Here is a 19,472-nt window from a genome sequence, read left to right as displayed (position 1 = left end):
AGCAGAGCTGAGGGACTGGGCACCTTCTTCATGGGTATGCAGGGTCCATTCCTCTGCGAGAGAAGCAGAGAATCACAGCTGACCATGGCAGGTCTCCACTCCTTATTAAGGACAGCATGGCAAACAATAATTGAGCTCTTCTGTTTGCTCAAGCTTCAGAGTCTACCTTTGCTCACACCAGGGAGTATCACCTTATACTAGTGATTAGTATGCTCCATTTCACACATCAGTGGATCTACCAGATTTTGTGGGCATTGACTGTGCTGGAGCATGTCACATTACTGTGCCCTGTGGCTGGAAGCACCACGGAACTAGCAGAGAGCTCCCTGTGCTGGGCCAGTGTTGTCAATGATGTAAATACTGTTTAAGTGCCAGCATAAGCAGAATCACAGAAAAGTTGAAGCAGAACTAATAGAACTGTAGCTTGTGTATGGCTAGAAACTTGTTCACTAGAATACTGAGCAGCCAGTATTTTAAAAAGGATATTAAAAATTGAAGAGGGTGTAATAAATAGATGCAGAAATTATTTGAGACCTGGAGAACATGCTTCACTCAAAACTCTCAGTCTATTTAGCTAATCACTAAGGTGATGGAGGGTTGACTTGATTAATGTGTAAGTGCATTTGTAGGGAGAAAATAGTAATTCTAAAGCACTCTTCAATCTGGGAAAGAAGAGCTGCACAGGAAGCAATATCTGCATCTGAAATCAGGCCTTCAGATAAGGAAAAGAAGTCTTGGATGTTATTTTTGAGGATAATCTGCTGGAACATGCTGCCAAAGGAGTAATGAGCTGTCACCCCTATTTGAGATGCTTCTCTGGGCAAAGATGTTGCCAAGTGCAAGCTTCAGGCTTTACTTGGGGCAACTGAAGAAAACTTTCTTCTTCGTGATGTAGAGAGATCAGGCTGGATAATTGGATGATGCCTTCTAAAATAAGCAGAAGATGGATTGAATTGGGCAGATAAAAGATTTTGTAATTATGTGTTTTTCTGCTGCAGGCTGACTGTGTTCCCCGTTTCCCTACTGTTTTGTGGCTCTGCAGGCTTTATAGCTGAGCAATATATTCTTTGTCTGACACTAGTCTTCAGTGTGGTTACACACAGATGTGCACACATGCAAGCACACAGCGAGGGTTCTGGTGTTGTGTCACATGTCACTTACACCACTAACATTTCTGCCATGAAATGTGTCCCACTCTGCTTTTTCCTTGCCAGTGCTGTCTTATTTCCCTTGAGCTAGTCCTGATTCTGATTAAACCACTGAAATTCCCTGCATCTGCTCATGACAGTGATGGTGAAGTGACAAGCTTGGGCTTGCTCTGAAGTTCTTCACCTGTATGTCCTGTAGTACTGGAGTTCTCTGAGTTCAGAGCCCTTCTGTAGTTCTGCTGCTATTTGGTGGTTACTGAGGAAGTCTAGTGCCTGTCTGGAGGGTGGGTGAGGGTCAGCCCTGTACCATGACCCTGCTAGGGACATTTTTAAGGCCCACAGAGTTTTGAGCAAAGCGCTTGGTTTGTGGGAACAGGCCGCTGGCCTTCGCCTGCGCATCCCATCGTGCTGCTGGCATTGCACACGTGGCTGGAATGTGGCTCAGCCTCTTGCTAAAGTGCACGTGTGCAGAACTGGGTCAGCTCTGCAAGTGTTTGCTGCCTCTCTGAGCATGGGCTGCTTGCAGCTCTGGGGCTGCAGGCAGAACAGCTCCTCTGCCAGCCAGGAAGAGTGTAGAGATAGCCTTTTACTGTTTTATTTGGCTACCTGGTATCTTCTCCCAGAGTGACTTTTGCAGAGGATGGGGGCTTGATACAAAGGGGAAGTCTGCCACTTTGAGGAATGGCTGCATGTTTATTTCTGCTTTGCTGCTTTTCTGGATAGAGCAGCTCTGAACTGCAGAGCAGCATCTTGCTGTGGGCAGACCCTTACCATCAGCATTCCTCTTTCTGCAGAGCTGGGACCTCGTACAACAGACACAGAACTACCTGAAGCTGCTGATCTCTATTATCAATAGTGATGGTAAGGCAAACTCCTTGCACTAAGCAGTGTAACTGGAGAAGTCACTGTCCCTGGAAGAACAGCTGATGGTATTAGTGCCACTGTGGATCAACTCCCAATACAGAAGTCACTTTTAATTCTTTCCCTTCAAAACAGGGTGATGGTCCTAGCATCTCAGAACTCCATCTCCCCTCTTAGAGAGGGACTTGCTGATTCCTTGAAAAACCTTTCTTCCTGAATATTAGGGGATATCTTAAAACTTAGCCTATTGTTTTACTACTTCAAACCTGAAGAGAAGGGACATTGTGTCTTTGCTTTTTGACTCTTGCTTTTGTTTTGCTGGTTACCTGTGTTTTGTCTCCCCAACACAGGATCTCATTTAAGAGTCCCTTCCCACCCCCTTTCATCACAGACACCCCAACTCTTTGAAGAGTGTCTGTTGCCCTGTGTGGTATCCCATTCCCTCTGAGCACTGTGACCTAGCACTGATGGATGGAGCCATGGCTGGCTCTGGCAGCATGGCCAGCTATACTCTCCTGCAGTAGCTGTGTTGGAACACACTGCAGGTTTTCTGTAGGGTGTAGGATTTGTGCCTTGAGTGTGCCTCTGCTTGATATGCAGCAGGAAGGTTAGTGAGTCTGAAAAAGTATTCAGTTGGAGCTGTTTTCTCACCAATATAGGAATAGATTGTGATAGTGGGTTACAGCTGGGTAGGTGCATGTTCAGGATAGTAAAGTGATGTTCATACCTAATGACTCTGTGTCCTGAGCAGCTGTCAGGACCAGGACAGCACATCAGCTAGTGCTGCTGACAACTCAGGACACTCTGAGCAATTTGTTGGCTGCTGTATTTAAGACAGAATGTTCTGGCTGAGCTCTGCTCTTGAGGCTGGGCTATGGGTCCAGAGAGTAGCTTGTCTCTACAGATTTGCTATAAAGAAGTTATTGCTCTTGTTGCAACATCTTTTTTTTCCTTCTCCTTCCTACCCCTGGAACAGATGACAGCGGGCTCCTGGTGCACTGTATATCGGGCTGGGATCGAACACCTCTCTTCATCTCCTTACTGCGCCTCTCCTTATGGGCTGTGAGTACCTGGCTCACCTCCTCTGTTTCTGGGGCTGATTGCTTGGAGGGTGAGTGACTGTCACCAGGAAGTGGTGGTGGAGCTGTTAATGTTCCTAGTGTTCCTTCGGACATGCTGTCACAGGCAGGAAGAGAAAGAGGAAGATGGGCACCCTGGATCACTGTGACAGTTTTCAGCAGATCCTGAATTCCCAAGTTTAGTCCCCATGGCTGCTGCCTGAAGGCTGTGTCATTTGCTTTGCAGGATGGGCTGATCCACACATCTCTGGAGCCATCTGAGATCCTCTACCTGACAGTGGCCTATGACTGGTTTCTTTTTGGGTAGGCATGATAAGTTTTACTTGCATGTGCATCCCTGTGCAACAGGGGAGAAGCCTGGAGGGGTTATCTTTGATATTTGTTCACAGCCAAAGATTTATATCTGAGCAGCTCCCAATGACCTGGGACAAGAAGGGCTGGTGCCTTTTTTTTCACCTGAGGGCTCAGGCATCTGGCTGTTCTTGACAGCTTATATTCTTGTGCTGGTTCTGGCATGTGACTGAGCTTCCCTTGCTCTCTTTTCAGGCACATGTTAGTCGATCGACTCAGTAAAGGAGAAGAGGTGAGTGTTGGGTCTGGGACAGTGGCTGAGCAATGCTTTGTGTTCTCATGATATCTGTTTATGGTAGAAGCATTCACTGCCTGCTCCTGGTAGTATCAGTGGGTGTGGCTGGGCTCTAAAAAGATTTTTCAGATACTGGAAATACGAGGTAAGAGCCTTGCCCTGTCACTTTGTGATGCATAAGTTGTGGGGTTACTTCTCTCTCAGGCTACAGTTTTGTTGGGAGGTGTCACTCCTGCCAGTGTCTCTCCTGTGCCATTAGTGTTCAGGCCCCACATCAGAGGGTGCTAGGACTTGCTGTTCATCTCAGCAGTGAGAAGGATTCTTAAGGTGTGTGATTTCTTGAAAATAAAGCTGGATAGTCTTACGTGCTTGTCCTGAGTGCCAGCCCTCCTGCCTGGATGCTGCAGCTGCATGTGGCTTGCATGCCATCACAGGCTCATGGAGCAGCTTATGCTGGTTCCAGTGTGTGAATTTGGTGGGATGTGACTGTGGGTGCACATATGGGTCTGGGACGCACTTAAAGTTATTGTAAGTAATTGTCTTCAAAATCTTTCACAGCAAAAAAAGAGATTGCTCTGACTGTAGTTGCAGTACAGTGCACCATCATTTCTGAATAGAAAAGAGGTGTCTAATCCTGTTGCTATTCCCCTTCTCCTTGAACTCTCAACTTACTAAGGAGTCTTCTGCCTTCAAACAGCAGAGACAGAGCCCTGGCCTCTTTTCCATCTTTCAGGGGTACAGAATCCCCTGAAAGATTAAGTATCATTCCCTGTTTGTTCCTTTCCTGGAGTTCTACTGGCTCAAGCCTGAGAGCTCTGCTCTGGTGCCTGCTTGGCCATGGGTGGAGACAGTAGCTGCAGCAGGAGAGGAGGTGCCTGGCTGCCTCTGGCACTCCCTGCTCCCCACTTCTCCCAGGAGAAGGGCACAGCTCTTCATGGGTGGGTGAGGTGGCAGAGGCACAGTGGGGTGAATGATGCCGAGCAGACTGGGGTGTGGCAGGGCACGAGCCTGGGGCCACAAATGCTGTAGGTACCTCGTGCTTCCAGATGTGGTATTGGTCTGCTGCTGAGGTGGAGCATGTGGCTCTAACTGTGCAAGTCCTGCTGGGTTTGCTGCTTACCTGGGATATAAGCAGCTGCTGCCAGCTCAATTCCATTCTGCACCGATGGCATAGGTACCTGCTGTGGGCTTGCAGCATGTGTGCAAGGCATTGATAAGAAGACTCCTTGTTCCCCTTCCTTTCTGGGCCTCTCTGTGGCAGGGAGCAGAGGGGCAGTTTACATGGAAGAGAAGGCCCAGGATGGGATGGTGACAGCCCATGGCATACTGGAGGCTGGTAGCTGCAGATTTTTTGCTATCTCCTTACTGCCAGCACTTCCTCACCAAGATAAGAGGCTGCATGGAGCCTCGGGTTCATTCCTGAACCGCTCTTTTCTTTTCCTTTGCTCAGATTTTCTTTTTCTGCTTCAATTTTCTGAAGCACATCACCTCTGAGGAGTTCTCTGCTCTGAAGTCACAGAGGTAAGGAGCCTGTGCTTGCTGCTGCATGGGCTACAGAGCCAGGGAGCTTGTTAGTGCTGCTTCTTTGGGGAGATGGAAGCCCTGGTGTCCTGGCCCAGTTTTCTTTAATTTATTCTGCACTCTGAAGGCTGCAAAACGGGGCCGAGGCTTGTGAGGTGCCACGTTGTGCTCTGAAAAACTGTCCATGCTGAAATGTGCTCTGTGCTTAATGACTGTCCGTGGCTGATCTAGCACAGATGAGCCCAGAGGTGTGTGCTCTGGCTCAAGTAGGCTGCACAGCAAGCTCCATCAGGCACTGGTGGGCACAGGGATGTGGCTGGTTTTTAATGGACTACCCAGTATAAACCCTTCTTATTTCAGGAGGGACAGAAAGAAGCAAAGCCCACCCTGGATGCTCTGAATAAGCACATTATGTGCAGTGTTGCCTATTACCACCTTCTCAAAGCATAGGGAGTTTGGGTTGGGGCTATTAGGAGTCAGACAGTGGCCCATCCTCTCCCCTCTGCCCCTCCATAGCTAAACCCCACTCTGATATGCTGTGTGTGACAGAGACCTGGCTATGGCTAGCTTCCACATTGCCATGAAGTGTGCCTGAGGTAACTTTGTCTTTCCTTCCCCAGAAGGAAGAGTTTGCCACCTGGCTTCACCCTGGAAGAGATCTGCATGCTCAGTGAGTGCTGCTGTCAAGTATCAAGTGCCCCTGGGTGCTGCTAATGGTTCATTGCTTATGGGCTTGGGTTCCCAGCTTCAGGATGACCCCAAATGGTTGTGCTGTCTGTGGGGCCTTGCAAGAACACAGGGCACAGAGAAATGAATTGCTTAAAGGGTGAGAAGGTGAGTGAAACCAAGCTGGTCTTCAGGTAGCTCTGTTTTCTTCTCTCTAGAGCAGAAAGACCGAGGCAGCACCACAAGCCTGAGCAGTGACTTCTCCCTGGGGATGGAAAGCTCCCCTGGAGCAGCTGGGAGTTTTACCTATGAGGCAGTGGAGCTGATGCCAGCAGGAGCACAGGCTCAAGCAGCATGGTGAGGAGATAACCACTTGGTGGGATGAACAAAAGGGGCTGGCTCTGGGCCTGATAGAAAAAGTATTTCTGAAGTGTCTTGCCCTCCAGGTCTGCTCTCTATAGCATGGATTCCTTACAGTGGGGAGAGGAATTTGGCTGTCAGAAGCTTTGCTGCAAATTATACTCTAGAGCTTCTGCTCCAAAAATTGGAGGCCACCCCATGTTAAAAGGCTGTCAGGCTTCTGCAGGGATGCTTCTAAGTTTGTACATAGATAAGAGTAAAGCACATTTGTTTCATTTTCACCAGTTTCACTGTTAAACTTCATCCACAAAGGATTTCATTACTTTTAAAAGATGGTTTCAAACTACCAGAAAAATTACATTTGACAGCAGGCTCCCCAGGGAAAAGTGGAGATGGTTTAGCTGCCCTAAAATGTAGCTTAATCAGAGTTTAGGAAAGATGTTATACATGGGGAGTATCTGCACTTAGTGAGAGTTGGGCTGGGTGGCCAAGAATTCCCTCTAAATTTTAGCTTCTCTACTAGCATGAGGCATGTGAGCTGAAAGCAGGTTCCTGCCTGCAGCACTGCTTAGAGACATTTCCAGGGGAGAATACAGAATTTTCAGTACTGCCTCTTGATAGAGGGTCACATAGGACTTGCCTGGGGATCCAGGTGACTGGAAGCAGAGAAGGTGTCTGGCAACTCTGCTGCTCTGGGGCAGGTGTTGGACTTGCTTGTGGAGTTTCTGGTGCTGTTTGGGTATTTCAGAGCCATGCTGTAGGGTTGCCCCTCTCAGTTTAATTTTTCTCTCCTCTCCCTCAGCACATGTGGAGATGCTATTTTATATTGCAGTTATTTTAAATTAAATCTGGGTTGTGCTGGAGGCATTTGAAATCCTCTGGGACTGAGCTTGCAGCCATGCTAGTGGCAGCAGCCTTTCTAAATTGTGTATTCAATTTAAAGTGCTGAGAAGGGAAGGGAGAATATCCCTGCAGAATCAGAAGATGGAGATGGAGAGTCCCAAACTCTTTGCCAAGTGAGCAACACAGAGTCCTCTAATACACAGAGCCTACCTATCCACATCAAAGCAACTGCATCAAATAGAGAACAACTTTCCACTTGCAGGGCTGCAGCATAGGGTACTGGAAGCATTTATGTTGCTTTGAGTGCTCAGGACATACAGACTCAATTCTACTGCATGGAACCTCTGTGTGCTTTTTACAAGATGTGGAGTGACTAGAGCACACTGGAGGAGATAGCTGCACTTGTGTGGATCAAGGCTCAATTTTGCAGTGTGTTTCCTAGCTCTGGGTTGCCTTTATTTCTGTGGGAGACATCAGGCTGTGTTGGGGCTAGCAACTGCTCCGCAGGGATGATTTGGGCCATGCCTGAGGGGCATGGGCTTGGGAAAGGGGAAGGTTGTGAGCCTTTACATGAGTGCTCCATGAGGAGACTGGTCATGGATGTTATACTGCAAGCTGTTGTGGCTCTGTAGTCTGGAGAACACATAGGGCATGCTACAAGCTGGATGAGCTGGGCTGTGCGTAGCATGAGGGGATGCACTTCGTTGTGTTGCCCTGAAAACAGGTGGCCTCACAGTCTCTGTGCAAGGATAGGCATTTGATTTTTAGCTGTTCAGACCTGTTTCTGCAGGCTGTACTTGGAGATGTTGGCAGCTATGATAACATGAGATGAATAAAGCTTCAGAGAGGCTGTGGTGTGATGTTTGAGGGTGGACACCCTTCAAGAAATGAAGAGAGGATATCGCACTTTCCACTATACAATGAGCCTGTCTTTAGCTGCACTTGCTGACAGTGCTTGAGATCTCAAAGCTGAGATGTCCTTCCATGTTTTAGGAAGAGTAACATCTTTTCCCCTTGAGTGTGTTTGCTTTAGAATTTTTCTTTTTTACTTTTGTCATAGGGAGGTCTTTGTCCAATTCAATATAGTCTCGGAAGGGGAGAAATTCTTGGGACTCTTCCCAGGGAAAAAAAATCAAACAACTGACATAAGAAGGAAAATCTTCTGAACCTGGAGCAGCAGTGATGTGAATTAGTCCCAAATGTGTACTTGTTTGGCATGTAGTTGGATGGTACTGTGAGCTAAGGCCCAATGCACCGATGGACAGTGAGTCATGACTGAGTCTGAATGTGCTGGCTAGGAAAGAAGCCAGAGCAGTTTGGGCTGTCAACATAGAAAGAAAGAGAACTGAAGTGTACCTACATCTGGAGTGACTGTCATCTATAAGCACATGGTCAGAAGTGTGGTCAGTGTGCCCAAAGGGAATTGCTAAAAGGGAAAATAGCACTGGTGGTGTGCGCACAAACGCCCACCTGAGCTGATACACACTGTGGAGTTGGAGCAGATTGAAATGGTCTTTCCCCGCTGGGAGGCCCCTTGCTCAAGGCATTTTTTACTGCTAGACTAAACAAAGCAATCGCTGTGTGTGTGTGGGCTGGTGCATTCTCCCGTCTCTGATTTCCAGGTCACGTGGATGGTGATCTATAAAAGAATGGGCTAAGATGGGTTGAGCTCAGTGTACCCCCTCCCTGAGTGTTTACCCGTGACTCATGGTTCCTTGGGAAGGAGGAGGGCGGGTTCAGTGGAAACAAGAGCTTGTAGCTGCTGGGCTAAACTCCAGCCTGTGGTGGAAAGGCTTCTTAGCTGAAGTACATAAAAAAGTAATTTTTCTCACCCACATCCTCTGTCCCTCAGGAGGAAGAGTTGTGCATCGTCACCGCAAGCCGTCCTCTGGAGCAGAGCACAGCAGTCTGAAGACAGGCTGCCTTCCACAGGGATGGTTGAGATCAAGTCCTCCAGCTCCTCCTCATCTACCCATTCTGATAACTTCCTGAGGATGGGAAGCAGCCCACTAGAAGTGCCCAGATCCAGGTGAGATGGGACGGAGCAAGGCATTTCTCAACAAAGTAAGTGTCTGGTAAAGAGAGTGCAGGGCTGCACTTGTGTGACTCTGGAAACACTGGAGCACCTGTGTTTGTATCTGTGGACATATATTGGGAGACCTATTCCTCTGTAGTCTGGCGTTGTCTGAAGTGCTGGCTGTTAAAGCCAGACGCTCCTGCCTGAGCCCCTAGAGGAGCGAGGAACTGTGCTGATAACAGCCAGCTGTCTTATGCCTGTCCTCAGCGCATGCCTCAACTCTGAGCTCTGGCATCTCTGCATCCTGCATGCTTGCAGCTCACAACACTTTCTCTGTCTAACACATTCACCAGGGTCTGAAATGGCTGTGGTGTTTGGGGAGAGAAGCTTTTCAAACCAAGCAGACCTCACTCTGCATCTATCCTGTCCCCCTTTTCACTTGCTGACCCTCCTGATGACGCATATTGGAAAAAAATGGGTGCTGGTGGCAAGCAGAGGTAGGAATATGCTGGGAGCAAGCTGCGAGCACTGTGCCAGCACAAAGGATTCTGCCTGGAAGGCTGTGTGTTCCTGCTGGGGAGTGGGGACCCTGCACCTCAGCCTAATTCACACCACAACAAAGGCACCCTCCTGGAGTTTGACGCTGCAATAGGGCAGAGGCGAGCGGTGAGCTGGCCTAGAGGAGAAAGAACAGAGCCTGTGGAGCAAATACCATGTGTTTATGCCAACATGGAATAAAGAGACTCTGAGATAAGAGGTTGCTGTTAACAGTGTCAAATGCTTATGTAGCCTCTGCAGGTTTTCTGATGACTCTTTTTCTGAATCAACCGCCAGCCAAATCTGAGTAGTCTCTCATCTTATGGAAAATGAAATGACAAACAAAAGTAAAGCCTTGAAAATTTATAAGACTTTCTTAACAAGTGTCTCTCAATTCCAGAGAAAAACCCCAGTGTGTAACAGTTTTTGTAACTAACTGTTCTCCCCAGGGAAAGAAGTCAGTAGGAGGGGTTTGAATTGTTGCTGGGGCCCACCTCTGTGTATTTTTTGTAAAATGAAAAGAATCTCCCAAGAAGAGAAGAAAATACTGGGAAGAAAACGTATTGGGAGCTGCTTTGTTCACAATGGTAGTGCCACAATTCCTGTGTGTGGTCCCATGCCATTCCCAAGGCCTGACAGGCTGTTCAGTGCTTGCTGGTAGCAAACTTGCAGCAGTGTTCGGGAGTAAGCAGCTTGTAATGCTTCAGCCAGACTGCTCTGCAAGAGCAAAGGGGAGAAACAGGAGTAGACAGAAGAGCACCATAGTGAGGGTTAGGATTGCCTTACCAGACACTCTTATGGGTTCTAAGTATGGTATGTTTTCTCCTGAAAGAGGTTCTGTCTTTCCACTGGCCCTTGGTCTCCCTGCTTCAACTCTGGTAGTCTGAATTGGTCTGGCAGATAACACCTTCAGCCAGTACCTTCATCCACCATTTTCTACCCTGAAGGAAACAATGAGTCTCATTTTGGGTGGAGGACTGTGATGGAAGGAAGAGGTAAATTCTGTCTCTTCGCCTCCTGAAAAATTGTGGTACTAAGATGGAAAAGCAGGAGAGACTGATCAAGATGCCAAAAATACCTTTATTCCTGCAGTGCTGCTAGCAGGTCAACACGCAAGGCTCTTGAAATTAAGAAATCACTGTACTTGACTTCCTAATCCTCTGTTTGTGTGGCCATAGCAACAAAACACTTTCCGCAACTGCTGCAGTGGTTAAAATGGTTGCTTGTAAAATGCCAGCAGGTATCCTTCAGGTAGTTCAGGTCAACAGCCCAATCCAGGTGCTGGCAGGCAGGGAAGCTCTGGAGGGAACAGAAAGGCAAGTCAGCAGGAGACATGAGCAGGGCCTAGGAGTGGGGAACTGAGCTGTCCTAAAAAAAGGGGTCACAAATGCCCAGTCAGACATTAGGAGTCAAGCCCCTCTCCTGGCCAGGCAATGTCAACAGGCTGCTTCTGTCACATTACCAGCCCATCTTGTGAATCTTGCTCTGATCCAGAGGTCCTGGGTACCTGTAAATCCCAGGATAGTTCTTGTTAGGCAAAGCAGTACAAAGGCAATTCCTATCAGTCTTTCTAGCTTATTCCAACATAATGGTAAGATCACATCTGCGGAGGACAAACACACAGGAAGATATTTGCATAAGACTGTTTGCAGAGTAGAACTAGGTGCTGCTTGTTCTACAGAGAGCTCTGAGTGTGGCAGTCAACGTGCCTCAGATTGAACCCCCTGCATGTGATGGGGTTGCAGTTTGCAAACCTTTTCCTGTATTTGCGTTTGACACCAGCCAGTCTACGTGTCCTATGACACTGCAGAAAAATTCTGTATCTGTGTCAGGGATTTAGCGTATGTCTACATAGCACTAATATGGATTAGCAGCTGGATAATCTTTGGTTGAATGTGCTTTTGCTAAGTCAATTAAACAAAACCCAAAGTACTGTGATCTAGAGAGTTGAGATGTGGAGGAGTTAAATTGCAGAGGATCTGCTTTGACCAGCAGTCACAGAGAACTCCCTTACTTAAGAGCTGCAGATGGCTCAGCTGTGGGTCTAGAGGGAGCGCAGTAAGAGCAGAGTGGGACAGAGAAGCTGCTGCCCCTTGGCTTTGAGTGTTTTGTTGGTAGTGAGAAGACTGTGTGTGTACTGTGTGTCTTGCTCCTTATGGCCACCTCACTCAGAAGGTGTATCTGCAATGTGACAGCTTGGGGTAGTGACCACAGCAGGAAAGGAATTGTTTACAGGAGTGTTTTCTGGAGTTATTGCATGACCATGCTACCAAATGGACTTGCTGGCTGGCACATGACAATGTGCTGCAATGAGAAATAGTCCTCACAGAGAGCAGGCTGCTCGGACACTGTCCCAGCCTGTAGATAACTGTCTGGGATTCAGCCAGGGCTCACAGCTCTTGGCAGGGGGCCATACTCCTTGCCAACATTTCCCACGCAAAGGTGGGAAGGGCTGCCCTTTACTTCAGGTTGCCACAGTCTGCCTGTACATACAGATCCTACTTAATGCTTTGGTTTGAGGGAAGAGTGTATGCTGGCCAATGAGCTGCTTCCCAAATAGCCCTAGGTGTGTGGAAATATGTCAGGTGTCCTTCCCTGACATGTGGAATATGTCAGGGGGCAGCGCGGGGCAGGATGGTGCCTAGCTGTTGGCACTTAGCACTTGTCTCAGTTACATATTAGGAAAGGGAAGGATCCCTGGCTGTTGCTCTGCCTCCAGTATTGACTCTTCTCTGGCAGGCAAATGAGTGTCCATGTGCTCTGAAATACTCTTTCTTGTGCAGCATGTTGCATGGGAAGCACTGACCTAATTAAAAGGAACCATTCCAGGTTAGGAGCTGCCAGTTTATGGCCTGCAAGAGGTCCCTTCTTGTGTGAAGGAACAGCTTGCAGCTCATCTCTGTTTTGCTAATCTAATTTAGTTAATCTTGCACTTTTGAGGGAGTTTCTTCCCACTCGTGGACCTGAAGAGGTGGGTGTGTGAAGCTCACTTTGATTCTTTTTCTGTCTGCCATTAGATGTCTTTGGCAGAGACAGCAGCTTGAAGACTGGCTGCATCTCATCTCCTCTAACCATGTCAGCTTTGCTGTTGTCCGGCAGCTTCCCGAGACTCCGTGCTGCCCTCGCTCCTACCCAGCCTCTGGCATGGCTGTCATGCCTTGCAGGCATGCTGTTCTTAAAGACTTGGGAACTGTTTCTGGTGTCCCAGCAGTTCCAGCTTGTTCCAAGGGCCTCACTGAAGCTCTTTTGGGGTCTCTCCAGTAAGACTTTACAAGAAGTATTCAGGGTAGAAATTACAGGAGGACTTTCACCTCTAGCACTGACTGGATTGCATTGGGGTGCAGTCACCCCAGACATCTAGTCTTGGTCTCAAGCCAAGCTCCGCTTTTAAGCTCTGCTGCTGTTGCAGTGCAAACACAAAATTTCCTGTGCTGTGTCTTCCCAGGCTTGGTCCCTGCTGTCTCTTGAGGCTGTTCAAGATGCTTATTGATTGTGACATTTCCTCAGGAGCCTCCCTTGAGAAGGCTTTGGGGATAGAGGGGAAGGTCTGCCACAACATCTTAGCTCTGCTGGCCAGGCTCAGATCTGTGGGCCAAGAAAGAAATTACCTGGACTCACTGCAGAGTCAGTCAGTTTATTTAGTTAATCAACAAGTGTTTGTTCTGCTGCCTGGAGGCAAGACACAGAATTGACTGCCTTGAACTCCTAGACCCCAGTGTTGTTGCATTAGATGAAACCTTACAGAGTTTGCACAGCTGCTTGACAGAGTTGGAGACCCCAGGAAGATACACAGGGCTTTTATCATCCTGTCCATGGCAGAAATCAAGAGATTGATCCACCTCCAAGAGGTGGTGTAAGATCAGTCTAATCTTAGCTGATAACCATGGAAGGTGACCAGCAGCGGAAGCTGGGACCACACACCCAAAGCAAAAAACAATTTTCTGTTCATCTTCTTTAGCACAGACTTGTCTGATTGGTGTAGTTGATGATTTTGGGCAAAGGGACATTTTTGCTGTCCGTGGTGCCCTGGATCATGCCTTGCCGTGTGGGAAGAGTCTCCTGAGCAGGCTCCAAATACTACTGTCCCTTTGCAAGAGCTGCAGAACTCTGCTCTCAGAACTCTTCACCTGGAGATTCTGCTAGAGTCCAGGCCCTCCTCTGCCCTTCATGCTTGCCCTCTCCAAACCTTTGTTTCTATCTGACTACAAATCTGTCCTCAGTTCATAATTTTTTTCTGGCAGAATCCTGGACTCTGCCTATTTTCAGCCCGAGCCTATTGCCTACAGATCACTTTGCTCCTCTAGCTCAATTTCGTGTCACCATGTGTGACATTCCTGTTTTTCCTGTCTGATTGTGCTGGGCTCTCAGGGAGGTGACATCTTCCTCTTCACTCTGCACTGAAGCAGCATTCCTCCATGCTTCTCCCTGGCATCCTGCACTGTTCCCACATGTTTCCATCATGACATTGTGCTGTGGGCCCAAACACTCTGCTTGTTCCCCTTCACACTGACTTCCTCCACTTTATCTTCCAAAGGCACATGGAGATGTCACTGAACAGCTGTTCCCCTTCCCTTACAAATTCTTTGCTTTCCAGGGAAGGTTATCCCTGTCTCATCTCCTGAAGGTCTTTCCAACAGTGTATGCTTCACTTTTGCTTTCAGTGAGGTGCCCTCATTCTTACTTGGGCATTATGTTCCCCAGGAAAAGCACCATTTTGCAAGACAGGGGTCCCCTGATACTCTGACTCTCACTTCTCAGTTCATTGAGCAGGCAAAGAACAAGATCTGTGTGAGACAGGTGAAGCTCTGCTCTTCCTGATTTCTGCTGTCATGTCCTTTCAGAGTCTGAGCTGCCAGGCAGGGATATTAACCCCAAACTGCAGCCATGATGGGAAGCAGATCTGCAGGGTATTGTGTGACTTCCTTTCTGTGTTTACACAGCCAGCTCAGGACCACATTTCACACTGCTCAGACTTGGCTGTATTGATCAGACTAATTAAATGGCAGGCCTGGAATTAGATTGAGATTGCAAATAGATTTCCTGCTGTGCATCTCTTCCCACCCTTGCCTTCCAGTCTAGCTCAGGTCCTTCTTGCTGTGGGAGAGCCTGTCTTTCTGGCTGCTCTCCTGGTCCCTTGGGGAGCAGCTGCAGTGCGCCACTTCTATTCTTAGCTGTGAAGACAGCGTGCAAGTACCTGGCCCAGCAGAGCTGGAGCTGGAGCACTGCTCTCTGCCCAGCAGAACTCAGATAAATTATCCAGAAGATCTTGGTAGTCTGTAATTGAGCAGCTCTGCCACAGGCTGTGCTTCCAGCTATGTACACTCTGCTGTGCAGCAAGGCTTAATAATTGCTTGCTCCCTTGGAAGCCAAGAGCTCTGGGTTTGTCTCGAGTGATTGTGCCTCTTCTCTGAGATTTCGGAGGATCTCCTCAGATTCACTTACCGTGTTTCATGCTTCTTTGTTTCCTGGTGAGAGATTGCATCAATTATCTTTCCTTGGCTATTTAGCCTGTCCTAAAGATGTTTTGTCACCTGGTTCCTGGCAGAGCCCTTTCTTTAACACAGAAATGAAGAGATGTTCAGGTGCTGGGGGTAGGTGTCCTGGGTACGCCTGCGGCATTTGGCTCTGTTCTGATCTGGTGGTAATGCTCAGGAATGTTCTGCTTTCTAACTGCTGCCAGGACAATGATCTGTAAGTCTTTCCCAGCACTAACCAAATCACAACATTGACTTGCCCTGCTGCCCTGAGATGTGCTAACAGCTACAACAAGCAACAGGGGAATGTCCCTTGTACAGCACAGCTTTCACATCTGTGAAGGGTTCAGGGCAGGATGTGCTGTTCCATCTCACTAATGGGTTTCTCAGTTCTGCATGGCCATCTGCTTCATGCTGGCTCTCTCCTGTCCAGCTCCTGGTGTGCTCCTGCTGCTTTGTTGGCCCCAGCCAGCTTGGCTCTCCCTTCACTTTCAAAGGAAAGGCTTGGTCTGAGGCTCAGCCCAAGCTGCATGTTGCACCCTGCTCCCTGAGTGTCAGCAGTGCTGGCACAGGCGCTGCTGGCTGTCCGCCCGGCAGGTCCCTGGCAGTAGCACCAGCGAAAAGCGTGTGGCTGGATGATCTGACTGATGGCGCCGTCTCCCTCTCTCTCTGCCCCAGATCAGCGGACCATTCTCTGCCCGGATCTTCCGTTTCCACGGACTTTGGCAGCTGGCAGATGGTGACAGGGTGTGGCAGTATTCGGGAGCAGGCAATCCTGAACGCAGACGCCTCTCTCCCTTGCAGCTTCCCGGATGAGTTCTCTAGCACTTGCCTGTAAGTGTCTCAAATGCAGGATCTCTCCTTGGGTCTCTTGGCTGCCTGTGAGCACTGCACCTTTATCATTCTGGTACTTTTGGAGAAGCCTGGGAGCCCATAACAAACTGTTCCATCTTCTCTGCCTCGATGTTTTCTATCCACAAACTCAGTCCATGAGCACTCTTTGCTTATGCTGAACAGGAAGAAAACAGCACTTTCTCTGCCTAATGATGGGGGAGCTCTTTGCTTTCTGTAAGCAGAAGAGGTTTTTCTTTCTTCCTCAAAGATGCTGAATTTGGGCATAATTGAGTGCAGTTGACGATTCATGTTTGTCAGGACAGGACTGGTAACCCAGATTTCTTGCTTTTCGATTTTGCTCACCTACATCTCCCCACTGGGGTCAGATCCTTGCTGGAGTAAGAGAAGGACTTTCCTTCTGTAACCCAAATTTTGTCTGGCCTTGTGCAGCATAATTTGCAGGTGCTGTGCCTGGCCAGTGCAGAGCCACAGAGACCCCGTGTCCTGCCACATCCTGCCATGTGAAATGGCTGGGAGGCAAATGTTCCTCCCCAAATAGAAATCCACCTCTGGAAGCTTGAAAGACTGGAGATACGCTTTTAATTGCTGTTAGAGGAGAACCTTGGTTTGTGCCTTCAGGCTGCAAACTTTCCATCAAGAAACTGAAATGCCAGATCAGGGGCTGCTGCTAGCAAGCAATGCTAGAGCTGTGCTGCCAGATGCTCAGTCCCTTACTGAGATCTGAGTACGTGCTTTGGAGGCAGAGGGCAAGCAGCATGAAAACCCGTGTCTCCTGTGAGACAGGCTGCCTGCCCTGGTTCTGCGTCTCATGTGGCTGTGTGCTGTGCTGCTGAGCAGATAAGAGCAGCTGCCTTCAAGTTTCGGTGAAGCTACAAGATCCAGGAATTGACAGATCAAAACATTGATGACGGACATGGCCTGGCCAGGATTTGTTCTTCTCCTTTCCTGAGGACACTGAGCTGCTCCTGCAGTAGTTTGGAGATGAGCAAGAGAGAAGGGATTGAAGGATGGGCATCTGAATAATGACTGCTTTACTGGGTCCTGAGCCTGGCTGAGCTTGGTCACTTCTGATCACCAGCAAGTTGTTGCTGCCCCTGGAGATGAATCCAATGTCAGAATAGGAAATTCAGTAGAGAAACATGAATCAAAGTTGATAGGCCTTAGGCTTATGCAGTTTGGAGAGTGACTGCTTGGGGCAGTGGATTCAGAAGAAGGAGAACAGTGGTGGTGTTTCTCCTGTGAGTGCTCTTCCCTGCTCAGCTATTCACTAAAGCTGTGGGTTGCTTGGGGGCTGGGGACTACTCAGCTAAAAGTGCTGGGGCCAGGAACTGCATTGAAAGGATGAAGAGTTCCCAGCGGTGTTGTATTGAGCTTAACCCAGAGCCTCCACCCTCTCTCTGCTCTGCATCAGCCCTGTTTGCTCAGGACTCCATTGTGGTTTTTTCCCTGTTTTTGCAGCCCAACACAGTATGTTTTTTTTTTCCTTTTAATTCCATTTAAGTTCCCACTTTGCATCTTCACTGGCAGCAGCTCGATGAAGGTATGCTTTTCACAGCCTACTTCTTGTGCTTGTGTGGGGCTTGTCAGGGCTTACTTCGAGCTGGGGCTTTGACAGCCTCCTCTCATCCCGCACCCCAAGCTGCAGGCGAGCGGGCAGGCTGTAGGAAGTGTAGCGGGGCAGAGTGCCGTGGATTTGGCAAGGAAGCACGACCTGCCTCCGCGGTGAACAGTGCAGGGTGAAATGATGCAGCCAGTCTGCAGGGCTTGGTGTGGAGCAGTCGCTGGCTCTTGACCCTGTGCCTTGGAGTGTCTCACTCCCTGAAACAAACCGAAAAACCCAAATACAAAATCTGCCCTGTAAAGAGGTGTGAGAGCCACAGGACATGGGACCTAACTGCTGCACGCCCCTTGCTTACCTCTGCGCGTGACATCTGAGATCGCTGTGCTCGGGTGCAAGTAAGTCCTGCCTTCACAGAGTTTATTTTAAATGCTAGCAGGTTTGTGAGTTCCACGTCCTAATTAGGTTGCCAAAAAGCATCGCTAATGTGTTTAGATATGTTGTTGCCTTTTTTTGCCCTCTGGCTTCTCTTTATTATCAGACACAGTAAACAGCGGCCTGGTTGGCTGCCTTGGCGTCGCTTGCTGTTTATAGGCCTCCCACCATATCCTCTTGCTGCTGTTTCCGGACCGAAGCTGTTGGCTGTGGGTGGTTAACACTTCCATTCAGATGAGCTGTGCCAATTTATAGCCAGCCCAGGCGCTGGAAGATTAAAGAGAATTTTTTATGGGGAAGGTTCGCACTGTGCCCTTGGAGTGACCTTTGAGGAATGTCTTAATCTCTCTGGGAACCACTGGCATGTCACAGAGGCACTACAGCAAGGATCATTTTAGGCTGGAGAGCTTGGAACAGCTGCCTCTGTGCCCCAGTCTTGCTTTCAACTGCTCCCTCAGCTGAAGTCTCACCTTCCTTCTGCTGCTTTCCCCCCTGCCCCTAACCAGGTGTGTGGAGCAGCAGACGAGGAGAGCAGGTCCCATGGGAAGTCATGCCCTACTCTGCTCCTGTTTGCAGAGAGCAGCCGTGCTGGGGAGCAGAAGTAAAGCACTGCTCAGCTCTCCTCTTCCTGTGGCTGGAGTGTTCCTTGGGGCTTTTGTCACCTTGTCTGCTCCCTCTCATCCCCCTTTCCACAGAGCTATCTGTGCTGGCACAAGCACACAAGGCTGGGGCTGGTGGAAGTGAGGGATGGTTGCAAATAGGTTTGAAGCGACTGTCCGGGCACAGCACATGTAGACAGGCTTCATCTATATGAGGAAGAGAGGGAACTGGCACAGGGACTGATGTCAGCACCCACTTGGCCAAACCACCACTTTGTTTATGAACTGCAGCCTTATGAGCACTATGGTGGTGGGAGAAATGGGACAGTGGAGTGTGTGAAGGAGGAAACCCCGGGGGGGCAGGAGAATGAGGCAAGTGGCTCCGTGGGTTGGGTTGGATGAGGAGGCAGTGGCACCAGCTGCCATCAGCTCTGTGGGCAGAGCCTTTTGGGGCTTGCACAGCCTTAGCCACTGCAGCCCGTTGAGCACCACAGCCCTGTGTTAGTGAGAGCTGGGATGTGGAGAGGGATGGCTGCAGTCACTGACCTCCCCTTCTCTCTCCTAGACTGGTGTCAGCGAGTGACCGTGAGTCCCGTCTGGAGGAAGTGCGTTCTGCCTTTCTAGCAAGCTACAGCCGGACCATCGGCCTAAAGGCCGTGCCCCCCAGCCCCTCAGGGGCCATCGGTGGCCTCCTTGAGCAGTTCGTGCGGGGTGTGGGACTGAGAGGCAGCAGCAGCACCCTCTGAACACGGCGTTCCCAGACCACTGCCTGGAAAACTGGGGCTGGCACGTCCCCCAGCAGAGTCCTGGGACCCTCTTCTTGGTGCGGGCACCTGCTGCACCCAGCGCCCGCCGCCAGCCCCCCTGCCTGGGGCTGGGGGGTGCGGAGTCTTCGGCGAATCTCTGCAGTAAATGACCCGAGCTGTGCCCTCT

At 49.3% G+C, this 19,472-nt stretch overlaps 1 protein-coding gene across 2 annotated transcripts in view; it reads left to right on the top strand.

Annotated features, from left to right (window-relative positions):
• Positions 1-19,471, top strand: part of MTMR14 (myotubularin related protein 14) — a 31,316-nt gene extending 11,845 nt beyond the window's left edge. Inside the window, exons 10-19 of one of the 2 annotated variants that reach the window (XM_056501712.1) lie at positions 1,943-2,009; positions 2,986-3,071; positions 3,315-3,391; positions 3,635-3,671; positions 5,125-5,195; positions 5,816-5,865; positions 6,080-6,218; positions 8,917-9,093; positions 15,771-15,926; positions 19,105-19,471. In XM_056501712.1, the coding sequence (XP_056357687.1) occupies positions 1,943-2,009; positions 2,986-3,071; positions 3,315-3,391; positions 3,635-3,671; positions 5,125-5,195; positions 5,816-5,865; positions 6,080-6,218; positions 8,917-9,093; positions 15,771-15,926; positions 19,105-19,285 (1,041 nt within the window). In that variant the 3' untranslated portion in view covers positions 19,286-19,471. The remainder of the gene's footprint in view (positions 1-1,942; positions 2,010-2,985; positions 3,072-3,314; positions 3,392-3,634; positions 3,672-5,124; positions 5,196-5,815; positions 5,866-6,079; positions 6,219-8,916; positions 9,094-15,770; positions 15,927-19,104) is intronic. The other variant, XM_056501714.1, reaches the window with a different exon arrangement.
• Position 19,472: the final 1 nt, after the last annotated feature.

Source organism: Oenanthe melanoleuca, chromosome 12 (assembly GCF_029582105.1).
Source record: "Oenanthe melanoleuca isolate GR-GAL-2019-014 chromosome 12, OMel1.0, whole genome shotgun sequence".
NCBI lineage: Eukaryota > Metazoa > Chordata > Aves > Passeriformes > Muscicapidae > Oenanthe > Oenanthe melanoleuca.
Note: the sequence above shows the minus strand (reverse complement) of the source record. Positions and strands in the feature narration are given on the sequence as shown.